Source organism: Lactuca virosa, chromosome 5 (assembly GCF_052849685.1).
Source record: "Lactuca virosa cultivar CGN04683 chromosome 5, Lactuca_virosa_CGN04683_v6, whole genome shotgun sequence".
Lineage (NCBI taxonomy): Eukaryota > Viridiplantae > Streptophyta > Magnoliopsida > Asterales > Asteraceae > Lactuca > Lactuca virosa.
Genome location: NC_136430.1, coordinates 301,060,983 through 301,074,585, shown reverse-complemented (window position 1 = coordinate 301,074,585; position 13,603 = coordinate 301,060,983). Strand labels below are relative to the sequence as shown.

The 13,603-nt window shown below is 40.7% G+C and overlaps 1 protein-coding gene across 1 annotated transcript; it reads right to left on the bottom strand.

Annotated features, from left to right (window-relative positions):
• Positions 1–997: 997 nt before the first annotated feature.
• LOC145112976 (uncharacterized) lies at positions 998–3,235 on the bottom strand. The gene is made up of 5 exons (XM_079049083.1): positions 3,170–3,235; positions 2,662–2,703; positions 2,588–2,592; positions 1,749–1,845; positions 998–1,669 (listed from the first exon to the last, which is right to left on the bottom strand). The coding sequence occupies exons 1-5, from the start codon at positions 3,233–3,235 to the stop codon at positions 998–1,000; spliced, it is 882 nt and encodes a 293-aa protein (XP_078905209.1).
• Between the last annotated feature and the right edge of the window lie 10,368 nt (positions 3,236–13,603).

Below are 13,603 nucleotides of genomic sequence, written 5' to 3'. Positions count from 1 at the left end.
AATCATCAATAAAAGTAACAATGTACTCTTTATTTCCCAAGGAAGGTATAGCATGGAAATCACATAGATCACTATGAATCAATTCCAACACTTCTGATTTTCTATTAACATTTGGAAACGGTTGTTTCGTGATTTTAGTTAACATACAAGTTTTGCATTTTTCAGAATTAATGTCAAAAGCTGGAATCAATCCGGATTTTGACATTTCAACCATTATTTTAATATGAACATGTCCTAATCTATTATGCCATAACATAGAATTATCAAGATTAGATGCAGAAGTCATAAAAGTAGATTTGACATGTGATGCAAAACAACTTATAACATTTAACTTAAAAACACGGTCACAATAATAACCAAATCCCACAAATATTCCACATTTAGACAACACATACTTGTTCGACTCCATAACTTGTTTATAACCCATACAATTCAACAAAACACTAGACACAAGGTTCTTTCGAACCTTTGGAACATATAATACATCAAACAAACTAATTGTTTTTCCAGAAGTAAACGTAATACTAACAACACCAGTTCCTAAAATTGGCTTTGATCCTTCATCCACCATGTGTAAGACATAACCTTTATTTACTATGTTCAACTCCATGAACCATCGTTCATCATTACACACGTGATGTGTAGAACAGGTATCAAGCCACCATGAATCTGTATCAGCCCCCTGTACAAAAGAAACTTCTGGAGTTAGTAGCATAACATTGAATAATGAACTTACAAGATCAATAGTTAATTGACCTTTGGTTGCAGATTGATCATGAGACCCACTGCCACCACCAGCACCCTCTTTTCCACTACCACTAGCACCTTTATTTCCAAGTTTCACCCGACAGTCACGTTTCATATGCCCTTTCAGATGGCATCTCCAACACACAAGTTCCTTGGAATCCTTGTATTTTTTGTTGGACTTTTTGTTGTTACCCTCATACTTACGCTTTTTACCCTTGCCCTTATGATTAGAATTGTCTTCTTTATCACATTAAACCATATGAACTTGGGGCTGTCCAAATTCAGACTTGTCCTTTCCAGTTCCTTTGTCATTATCTTGATCATGAAGTCCTTCTTCGATTTTCAAATGACTCCCAAGTTGAATCAAACTTATATCTTCCTTTTTATGTTTCAAATGGTGTTTGAAATCTTTCCATGAGGGTGGAAGTTTATCAATCACACTTGAAACAGCAAAGGATTCGTCCATGGACATGTTGTGTTGTTTGAATTGACCATAAATTCGTAGCATTTCATTATATTGTTCCATTACAGATCGAGAATCAACCATTTTATAATTGTTGAAATCAGAAACAATGAACTTTTTACTTGAAGCATCTTCTGCAATATATTTTGCTTCAAGTGTGTTCCATAATTCACTTGCTGTTTCAATATTTTGATGAGTCTCAAAGAGGGAATCACACATACCATTCAGAATGTGACCAAGGCAGATGTAGTTGTCATTCTCCCATTTGCTCCTCCTTCTGATCTGTTCCACACTTGCATCTTCAACCTCTTCTGGTTTTGGAGTAGAAAGAACATAGACAACCTTCAAAGTGGTCAACCAGAAGTGCATCTTCTTTTGCCAACGTCTGAAATCTTGGCCCTGAAATTTCTCCAATTTGCCAAACGAAGTATTCATGTCTTTCAGTGAATTGCCGGCCATCTTTTCCAGAAAATGAAAATATCAAACAAGATTGTAGGGGAATTCGAAAATAGGGTTCTGGGACATCTGGATAACAAACAGGAATCATGTAAACACTTTCCTTGTTTGATATTTCGACCCTATATGCCTTGGGTATCACGAAATCCAAACTTGGGATAATTCCTGATGCAGCAATTCTGATTTTAGTCACAAAAATTAGAATCAATTGAAGAAGATGAAGTGAAAAATCGTTATGTGTATTTATGTGTTTCAATAGCCGTTTTTACAGACTTATCCAATCAACAGATAAGTCACAACAAATTCCATCTTTTAAGAATTACAAATTAGACCTTGTAATGTCTTTCAAGAATGACAAATTAGACCCCCGACATGACACAGTAGATTAGGGTTCAGTACTAATAATGTTTAGTAAATACAAGTGTGCACTCCCGCACCTCCTAACTTGTATTATAACTAAAACATTATTCTTGAAAAACTTGTTAAGTCCATTACACTAAAATATATTTGGTGATAAAATCACCAACATTAACCTGCTTAACAATTTCGCTTCCAAAGATATTCATTCACCAAGAGCAACCACCTAAATGATACGTTGAAAGATTAAGAATGATGGAAAGTGGTGAGACACAACTACCAAGACCATATTAACTCAAGAAAAAACTAATAGCTAGTGAAGTGAATAAAAGAAGGGGCTCAAATTTAAATAACAAATAGGGATATCAGTGTCATAACTCTTAAGTTCAAAATAGTGAAACGATTAGATTAGAGCATATTTATTATTTCAGTGGGAATAGGAAGTATGTAACCTTTTAGATCCCAATATATGACAGACACAAAATAAGAAGAATATGGGTGAGCACCTGCTTCTCAAGCTCCTTAACCCTCATCTATGCATCCTGACAACTTTCTTCAGCAAACCTGAGCTGCACAATATAAATTCAACAATGAATACCAGATATATATAAACAAAGAATGCCATAATTAGAACCCACCTTCTCAAGGACATTGTCATTCTCTTCTTGTAGCATATCAAGCTGCATGAAATAGCACAAGTTAACGAATTGTACATCACTTAAACTAAAACTGAAATTGAAGGGAACAAGAAAAGTAAAAATTTCCCATATGGTGGCAGATGAAACGCTGAGGAGAGAAGGAGGCGATCAAGGAGTCACAGATGAAAACAAGATGAAAGACGGAAACCTAGGAGAAATTGAGAAATTGTTTGATGTTTTGAGAGAGAGAGAGAGAGAGAGAGAGAGAGAGAGAAAGAGAGAGAGTGAGAGAGAGAGAGGGAAATGGAGAAATTGATCTCGAACCAGATGTGTGAAAAAAAACCCTAGAATTGCGATTTTCTTGAAATGTTACCTTGTGTTCAAATTGAAAAGCATCGGAAGGTGAGAAACCCAACTAAGAGCATCGATTTTCTTGAAATGTTACCATGTGCTCAACTTGAGAAGCTTCAGAAGGTGAGAAACCCTTGAATATGTTCAATTTACGTACCTTGATTTTTGTAACAAACGCGCGTTTCATTAAAATTAAAAGGCGACGGTTATAGAGGACGCACATTTAACATAAAGCGCCCTCCGCATTTTTAATTTTTTTCTTTGAGACACTAACTTAAGGGCACGCAATAATGCGTGACCTAAATACTTAAATTTTTTGAAGAGATGACACCATTTTAAGGTCACTCTCTTTTGCGTAACATAAATTACTCAGTGTCATGGTTTGCGCGTCGTAAAAGGGTCTTTATGTAGTAGTGGTTTTTATAATAAAACTGCATTTTCCTCACGGTACACTATTGTTTCCACTACTGGTCTAGGGTTTAAGACCATAGTTTTTTTCTCATACAAAAGAAAATATTGGATTTTCTGGGAACATACGCTCACATTCACAACAAAAGAAAACAAAGGACATGCATGCATATATTCACAGTTTTGGAACGAGACTTACAAACCTTTTTCATAGAAAATATCAGATTTTCTGGAGTCATACAACTTATTACAAACAAAGATGTTACAAATACTTTTCATACAAACATGCTTATGAACTCACAAACATTCAATGTTGATGATTTTCAAAATGACTTGTATTCTCAGGGAATCAGTAAGCAGGTACCCAAGAACCAGATTTGCTGCATTTTGGAATTTCATACTTTATGCCACTTTTGTGTAATTGATGAACAAATACAATATGTAAACGATGTATGTTGGAATCTCTTAATGTATGCTGTTGGTTGCTATGTTTCATTCATATTCAATTGTTACGATACTATACAATGACGTCATCCGCCCTCGGTCGTTTTCGTCGTCCTGGTTCGGGGGTGTGACAGATTGGTATCAGAGCATTGTTTATAGTGAGCTAGTATATCTAACCATACCTATAAATACAATGGGACTAAAACACTTTGACAAAAAGTATACTTTAAGAATATAAGTATTTTATAAAAAACGTACATACATGTGTGCATAATAAGGATAGTGTCATTACAAAGGAACTAATAAAAAGTGTTTAGAGGATTTGGACATCGTTACTAAACTTAGACAGTTATGTAATCATATATAGGGTAAATATAGCCTGATCAACTATATTTATTCGAGATATGACCAACATGTGTTTAGGAGTGCTCAAGGTGGACAACAAATCTAAAGCTTACCAACTTTCAAACCATAAGGGTCTAAGAAACAAAACTAAAAGAAATAAAATATTATAGGGGTATTTTGACACTATACCTATTTTTATCGTACTTATATATTCTCGTGCAGACGCAATGGCAGACTTTCACCATCCAGGAGATCCTTTTCCCCCAAACCAGGGGAAAGGAGGATGGATAGAGGAGGATCTGGAAGAGGTCATGGAGGAGTTCGAGGAAGAAGAGATCGATGAGGAGGAGGAGGAAGATGATTCGGACGCGGAGTCCGAAGTCATCGACCCTCCCTACATGGCTAGGGCACCCGTGCATCGATGGGGCTACAATGGCCCTACGCCCCCTGGGCATACGATCTGGAGAGATGGAGCTGGCACCAGGGGCAGCGTCCACCCTTCGGGATGGAGCAAGGGTTTTACAACCTTCATCATGGAGGACCCGCAGACCGAGTACTTCCCGTCATGATCCAGAGCATTTCAGACATCGGGGACCAGGCGCAAGTGACAGCCAACTAAGTGGTGGAGATGAGAGCTGTTGTAGCAGTCACAGATGCACGCACTCGAGACCTCCAGATGGATTATTACCCTATGTTCCGACTTGTCGAGCACCTTACCACCACGCGAGCGGAAGTGAGGAAATACCAGGAGAGGCATGTTGCCCTGGAGGAGAGCGTGCGGGTAGCCGAGCGCCGTTTGGCAGAGTTGCAGGGCGCCTCTACATTATCCCAGGCACCGCTGTGGACGACTCGATGTGAGTAGGATCTATCCTACTCACCAAATGATAGACTAGATGTTTGGGTATGCGTTAGTGCTACCCCTTCTCTTTTCTTTTATGTATGTAGGACCGATCCTACGTCTAAGTAATTACACTATTCGGAGGGTCGTTATGCTGTCAGATTGTTATCTTGATGTATTGTAGACCTTATAAAGGTCAATTTTCCAAAGAGCTATGTACCATTACTTTATCATTAATGAAACAAACATGTGTTTTATTTATGGATGTTGTTATCTGTTATGTTTTATCTATTAATTTTTATTTGGTAAAACAAGATTTCAATTATATGTACAAAATAACGTTCGATAATCACTATACCTGACATATCTAAACAGGATGTTTCATTACAATAGTATCCGCATCATAACCCTTATCAAAAAACTTACAAAATTCCACATGTGGCAGTAGAATGCCGCCCCAGAGATACATTCTACGCAAGAACAACGAGGCAGCACCACCGCCGCCACCTCCACCACAAATGGATTCGGTCGCATTCCAGGCGGCAGTTTCAGCTGCAGTCACTGCGGCTCCAGAACATATCAACAACAATGGTGCCAATGGAGGCGGAAGTGAGAATGGAACGGGCAGTTTTAAGCACGAGGTTAATCAAGGGCCTCAACGAGTATGCTCATATAAGGACTTCACAAACGGGAAGCCAAGACCATTCAACGGAAGCGGAGGTGTCATAGCCATAACTTGATGGTTTGAGAAGACGGAATCAGTCTTCGAGATTTGTGGCTGTCCAAAGTAAAATTTGCAACCTGTACTTTTGCTGATAGAGCCCTCACATGGTGGAATGGACACATCAAGGCTCTAACCCTCCCTATGGCGAACTCGATGGCTTGGGAGGACCTCAAAACCATGATTCTTGATGAGTACTGCCTTAGGGGTGAGGTACAGAAACTTGAGCAAGAATTGTGGAATCTCATTGTAAAGGACTCCGACATCGAAGCTTACATTGCCAGGTTCAGCGATCTGGCGATCTTGTGTCCGGGAATGATCACCTCTGAAAGTAAGAAGGTCGAACGTTTCATTTAGGGGCTAACTCCCCCGATTTCAGGGAATGTGATTGCAACAAACCCAATGACGTTCGACAGTGCCAAGCGCCTTGCGCAAAAGCTATACGACCATGGAGTACAAAAGGGCACGAAGACTCCCGTCACTGAACCAAAGAAGGGGGATGATAACAAGAAAAACTGGGGAAACAAGAGAAAAGGGAAACAAACTCAGGAATCCTCCAAAAAGCAACAAATAGTGGTGGTTCACGCTACTCCTGCCACATCAGCTCCCACAAAGCAATATACTGGTAATCTGCCAAAGTGTGACAAATTCCCCTTCCACCACCAAGGAGCGTGCAAGGAGATGCAATGTACAACCTGCAACAAGAAAGGGCACACTGCCCGATACTGCAAGGCACTAGCACAACAGGCCACCCAACCCACAAACACTGGGGTGAGCCAAGCGTGTTATGGGTGTGGAGAGACTGGCCACTTCAAAAGAAACTGTCCCAAGGCCAACAATCGGAATGCAGGGGGAACAAGCAGAGTCCTAGCGATGGGACATGCGGTGGTAACTGGTACGTTCCTCCTCAATAACATCTAGGCATGCATTTTATTTGATAGCGGGGCATAAAGAAGCTTCGTGAGTTATAAATTTAAAGACTAACTCAGTCAAAATCCCCAAAAATTGAACGAAACTTTCACGGTGGAAATGGATAATGGAAAAATAGAAACAACCAACGACGTATTCATAGGGTGCACGTTAACATTAAATAATCACTCATTTCAAATCAACTTAATGTCGATTACTATTAGAAGCTTTGATGTGATCATTTGTATGGATTGGTTAAGCCTCCACCGTGCTGATATTATGTGTTACGAGAAGGCCGTTTGCCTTCACCTACCCAACGATGAAACCCTGTTTATCTATGGTGATAAACCTGGTGCAAACCTCCGTCTCATCTCGTGTATCAAGGCACAAAAGTTCTTACACAAAAAGAACCATGCCTTCCTAGCCCACGTGGTAGATAAAAAGAAAGAAGAAAGGAACATCAAGTACATCCCGAAAGTGCATGATTTTCCCGACGTGTTTCCTAAAGACCTTCTGGGAGTACCTCCCGAATGGCAAGTCGAATTTCGGATCGACTTGATACCCGAAGCTACACCAATCGCTAAGTCGCCATATAGATTAGCTCCTGCAAAGATGCAAGAGCTTTCCAGTCAATTAAGTGAACTATTGGACAAAGGGTTCATAAGGCCAAGCTTCTCACCCTAGGGAGCTCCAGTCTTATTTGTGAGAAAGAAGGATGGGTCGTTTCGCATGTGTATCGATTACCATGAGCTCAACAAGCTCACCGTCAAGAATCAATAACCTTTCCCCGGATCGATGATCTATTTAACCAGCTGCAAGGAGCAAGTTACTAATCGAAGATAGACTTGAGGTCCCATTACCACCAGCTATGGGTTCGAGAGGAGGATATTCCCAAGAACGCCTTCCGAACTAGTTACGAGCATTATGAATTCATGGTAATGCCCTTTGGCTTGACAAATGCACCCGCGGCGTTTATGGACTTGATGAACCGAGTCTGCCAACCTTTCCTCGACAACTTCGTGATCAATTTTATCGATGATATACTCATCTATTCACGAAGTAAAGAAGAACACAGTCAAGATCTGCGGCAGGTTCTAGAAACGCTCAGAGCGGAGAAGCTGTACGCGAAATTCTCCAAGTGCGAGTTTTGGATTCGCAGGATAGATTTTTTGGGCCATGTGGTCAGTGAAGAGGGAATACATGTGGACCCTTCCAAGATCAAAGCAATTGAAGTTTGGGCAACCCCAAGAAGCCCAAAGGAGATCAGGAAATTCTTAGGCCTCGTTGGTTACTACATGAGGTTCATACAGAATTTCTCTAAAATCGTCAAGCCGCTCACCGCTTTAACCCAAAAGGGTGTACCCTTTATCTGGGGGAGAAAACAAGAAGCGGATTTCCAAACCTTGAAACAAGCTCTATGCAGCGCCCCTGTCTTGACTCTCCCAGAAGGGACAGAAGATTACATGGTATATTGTGATGCTTCCAGTCAGGGACTAGGTTGTGTACTTATGCAGCGCGGAAAGGTTATAGCCTATGCGTCAAGGCAACTAAAGACCCATGAGGTAAACTATACCACACATGATTTGGAATTGGGAGCAGTCGTGTTTGCGCTAAAGATTTGGAGGCACTACCTCTACGGTACAAAGTGCACCATCTTCATAGATCACAAAAGCCTCCAACATATCCTGAACCAGAAAGAACTAAACATGAGACAACGGCGATGGGTTGAGCTGCGGAATGATTATGAATGTGAGATTCATTACCATCTAGGAAAAGCCAATGTGGTGGCTGATGCCCTATGCCGAAAAGAGTACTCGGGTCGCCGAGTAAGAACACTAACAATGACCATCCACTCCCACTTGTCTTCACAAATCAAGGACGCTCAACTGGAAGCCTTGAAGCCGGAAAACATCGCAAACGAAGCCTTGCATGGGATGGACAAGAATCTTACGATCAAAGAGGACAGAGCCTACTACCCCATGGACCGAATCTGGACCCTGAAGTTTGGTGGGTTCAGAGACGTGGTTATGAATGAAGCCCACAAGACAGAGTACTCCGTCCATGCAGGTTCCGATAAAATGTACCTAGATCTCAAAAAACATTATTGATGGCCGAATATGAAAGCCGAAATTGCTATCTACGTGGGCAAGTGTCTGACTTGCGCCAAGGTTAAGGTAGAGTATCAGAAGCCCTCGGCTCTACTACAACAACCAAATTGCCCAAGACGTTAGACGGATTGGAGGCCATCTGGGTGATTGTCGATCGGTTGACCAAATCCGCCTATTTCCTGCCAATAAAGGAAACGTATAAAATGGAAAGGCTGACCCGGATCTACATAAAGGAGGTTGTGAGATTACATGGCATACCAATATCTATTATCTCTAACAGAGATAGTAGATTTACATCACGCTTTTGGTAGTCACTCTAGAGATCGTTGGGAACTCAGTTCGATATGAGCACTACCTACCATCCCCAAACAGATGGTCAGAGTGAGAGGACCATCCAAACATTAGAAGATATGATCTGATCCTGTGTGATAGACTTCGGCAAGGCATGGGATGCCCATCTACCACTAATTGAATTCTCGTACAACAATAGTTATCACACCAGCATCAAGGTCGCCCCCTTTGAGGCTCTATACGGACGAAAATGCAGACCACCCCTCTGTTGGGGTGAGGTAGGGGATACACAACTGGCGAAAGGGCAGGTACCAAACAACACTCTTACTGAGCTCGAGATTATCAGGGAAACAACTTAGAAGATCGTTCATATTAGGGAACGACTCCAGGCGTCTCGAGACCGACAGAAGAGCTACGCTGACAGACGATGGAAGCCCCTAGAATTCCAAGTCGGTGATCGCGTACTGCTCAAGGTCTCTCCATGCAAAGGGTTGATACGCTTTGGAAGGCAGGGAAAATTGAATCCAAGGTACATTAGACCATTCGAGATCCTTGCCAGGATCGGTCCAGTGGATTGCAAACTGCAGTTACCACGAGAGCTCAGCAATGTACACCCTGTCTTTCATGTGTCAAACCTAAAGAAATGCCTATCTGATGAAACTCTCGTTGATCTGCTTGATGAGATTGAGGTGAATGAAAACCTTCATTTCGTCGAGGAACCCGTTCAAATAATAGACAGAGAAGTGAAGCGAACAAAGCAAAGTGGCATTCCCATTGTGAAGGTCCGATGGAGTGCCAAACGAGGACCTGAGTACACTTGGGAACGTGAAGACCAAATGAGGAAGAAGTACCCCCATCTTTTCCCTAGTTCTTGAAGGCTACTTGAGAACGAATTTCGGGACGAAATTCCCTCTAACGGGGGGATGATGTCACAACTAGCAAATTTAGGGTTGAGATGGTGATTCGTGTACAAACATTTCCTCCATGTAACCTTGCAACATCAAATTAGTGAAATTCAAACTACAATGTTATTTCAATACTTATGAGTGTGCATTTAGAATCAAGCTGAAGTAGCCTTATCCAAGCCCAAAACTTGATCCAATAGCCAAGCCCAATCAATTTTGGGCCTTGACCTGAGAATTCTCGGCCCAAACACCCTAGGCCGGAAAACATTTTCTTTGGGCCTTACTGGACCGAAAACCCTTATATTAGGCTAAATTAATCCCAAAAGCCCACATACATACCAAAACCGCAAACCCTTAAGGAGATAGGGTGTTTTCGGCCACCCTAAATCGAAAACCCCCTTTCAAGGTGATGAAATCGGATTTGGAAGCCAAAACAAACAAAAAAAAGGAAAAGGAAATACCAAAAAAGGTGACACCTCACCTTTACCCCACAAACCTCAATGCTATTGACCATAATGTTTCTAGGCTAACTTCCCATCAAGCATCAAAAAGTCAACCAATCCCCCGTTTAAGGGAGAGATCGGCTGATCCCACACCTATACACACAAAAATCATTTACGACCCATTCTACTCTCCAAACAGTCTCTTTTTCTCTCAAGATTTCGTGAGCCACCTTCAAGGGAGGATACATCTTCAAGAGGTCCTAGGAATTTTGTGTAAGATCCTTGTAAAACTCTAGTGCTTTTATACATGTTAGTGTTAAGATCATTCTATTTACACACCCATTTTCATGTGTGATCCTTAGAACACTTGATTTTTTGAGAACTCTTCAAGTTGTGCAAGGCTAGGCTCGAAATATCTTCACTTTCCTTCCTATAACTCACGAAAAATACCAAGGTGGGCTTCATACCACCATATTTTCTTGTTTTGCATTCTTTTCGAGGGGAGGATACAAGTCAAGTTTCGTTTACCTTTGAATGATTGCATGCATCATACTTATGGGTTGAAAATGGAACAAGCTCTTGAATAAAAAGGATATTAACATGTGTTAAAATCATGAAGTAAATGTTGACAACATCCTTGTCATATAAAACTTGTGGTCATGATTGCACAACCAAAAATGGCGAAAATATGAGTGTTATGCTCAAACATGTTTAACTTTTGGACATATGCATTTTCAACTCTTATACTTTACACAAATATTTGAATATAGTAAATCTCAAGGTTATTATATGTGTTTTTGTAAAAATCGTGACTCATTAGAGTCAAAACAAAATAGAATATTTTGTGTTACAAAACTTTCAAACTGGTTATGGTGTGTTAAACAAACTACAAAACTTGATTATTTTGCTAAAAATAATTTTTATTAGTAAAATACTCGTAACTATGTTGTCACTATTTTGATGGCTTAAAAATTAAGATATTATGCTGTTTTCACAACATATGTTACAATTAGACATATTCACTAATGATTATTTATAAAAGGTATTATAAACAATTTAACCAAAATAGTATACAAAACAGAATTTATGACAGAACAATTCGCGTGTCATAATGTGCCTATCATAAAGCTTTTAAAGCATGAGTAATAAACTGTATGTCATAAAAGCTGTCAAACGCGTGTCATGAAACTTCGGTCATAAATTCACACTAGTAATGTCATTTTCATTATTCAATAATGGGAGTCAAAGTTCGCGTAAATCCGTTAAGGCTCTAGTGAGACACTGTCTTCACCATACCCACCTAGTATACATTCTAAATCTTGCATTATAACCAGAGTCTCCTGGAGGGAGAGCGAGATAGTTGTGTATAGATTTATATGGAGATTGACACCCCATACCTGAGCTGTTCGCTACAGCTAGATGGGGCCAGTCTAGGGTGACAAATATCTTACCTATTCCAACTCCTGAAGAACATTGTCCAGGCATAACAGTCACATCAAGCATGGTTATGATAAATCACTTAGGGATTAACTATAACACCCTAATTTTCGAGACCAAAAATTTTGTTTTTAATTAAGTAACTTATAAAATTGTTTACTGTAAAACATCATCGAATAATATCTTTTCATAAAACCATAGTCACATGTCTCAAAACCATATCATAAAACAGTAACAATGTTAGAGTACAATCCCAAAAATCTCAAAATGCGGAAGTCCGGTGTGTGTGTGATGCGCTGCTACCGTGCCGGCTCCTTCCCCTTCGACGAAGAGGTACCTGAAAACAAAAATGTAACACAAAGCTTAGTGAGTTCCCCCATTATACCACATACCATACATAACACATATTGTCAGTCATATATGGGTGCCCGACCTACCCTGCTAGGCTTATCGGGGTGCCTAACCTACCCCTGTCAGACATACCGGGGTGTTCGACCTACCCCTCCGATTTATCTCAACCGGTTACGGGGACTATTTCACCCCTAATACTACCACATAATAACCTAACGTAATCATACTATCAGGCATACCAGGGTGCCTAACCTACCCCTTCTGTAACGCCCCATTTCTGGTATGTGATTTAAATAAAGTAATTTTCATTTCTTAAGGGGTACTCGACGAGTCAGTAGCTCGACTCGTTGAGTAGAGACGGGATTTGCATGCGGTTTAAGTTGGCAACTCGACGAGTCCATATTCTCGGAATCGGCGAGTCTGCCAGTCTGAAGGAAACCCTAATTTCAAGGGTTTGCACCTTATTTAAACATCATTATGCGCCTCAAACCAGCCTCCATCACCCTCAGAACGTCCCTTACTAAACCCTAGCCTCCCTTTAAGCATTCTTGGAGTATTTCTCATTTTGTGGAGGATTTTGGTGCATTTTGAAGTTAGAAGAAGAAAAGAGAAGAGGGGTTCTCAAGAGGAGCAAAGAAGATCTGAGTTTAGTGTGTCTTTCCAGCTTTCATCAAGGTATAAAGCTCGAATCTTTGCTTGTCATCATGTAGATCTCCATAAAAGCTTGCTAGTCTTGCTTTTGAGCCTTTTCTAGACTTTGAGGTCGATTTATGGGTAGTTAAGACGAATGGGTTTCAGATCTAAGCACTTCAGGACTCCTTAAGCTCAAGGTTGCCACCTTTATTGAGCTAAGCACCCATTCCAAACCTAGATCTCCTCTTTTAGCTCCTTATTGGGCATTTTAGCTTATCATGAGCATGCATGCACGTAAATTTAGAAACTTTACGTGTGAAATCAGTCCTAGGACCCCAGATCTATGAATTGGATGCATTGGAATTGAGAAAAATCGATTGTATAGTTTGGCATGCTTGGGACTCGACGAGTTGTTCTTCAGACTCGGAGAGTCGAGTCGAGATTCCTCGGTTTTTCCCCGATTTGAGAGTTTAGGGTGAATCAGTGAGTAGAGTAAGGACTCAGTGAGTTAAGACTTGGATCTGGAAGCAGTCAGACTCGACGAGTTGTTCATACGACTCGGTGAGTCAAAGACTGGGTGTGTTCTTCTGTTCAAGGGAACTCAACGAGTTGTTCATACAACTCGGCGAGTCGAATGAAGATTAGACTCGATGTTAGTATCGAAGAAGAACCCGTCGAGTCTTTGCCAAACTCAACGAGTAGAAGCGAGTAGAGGATTAGAATGGTTGATGGGGACTCGGTGAGTTGGCGGTCCAACT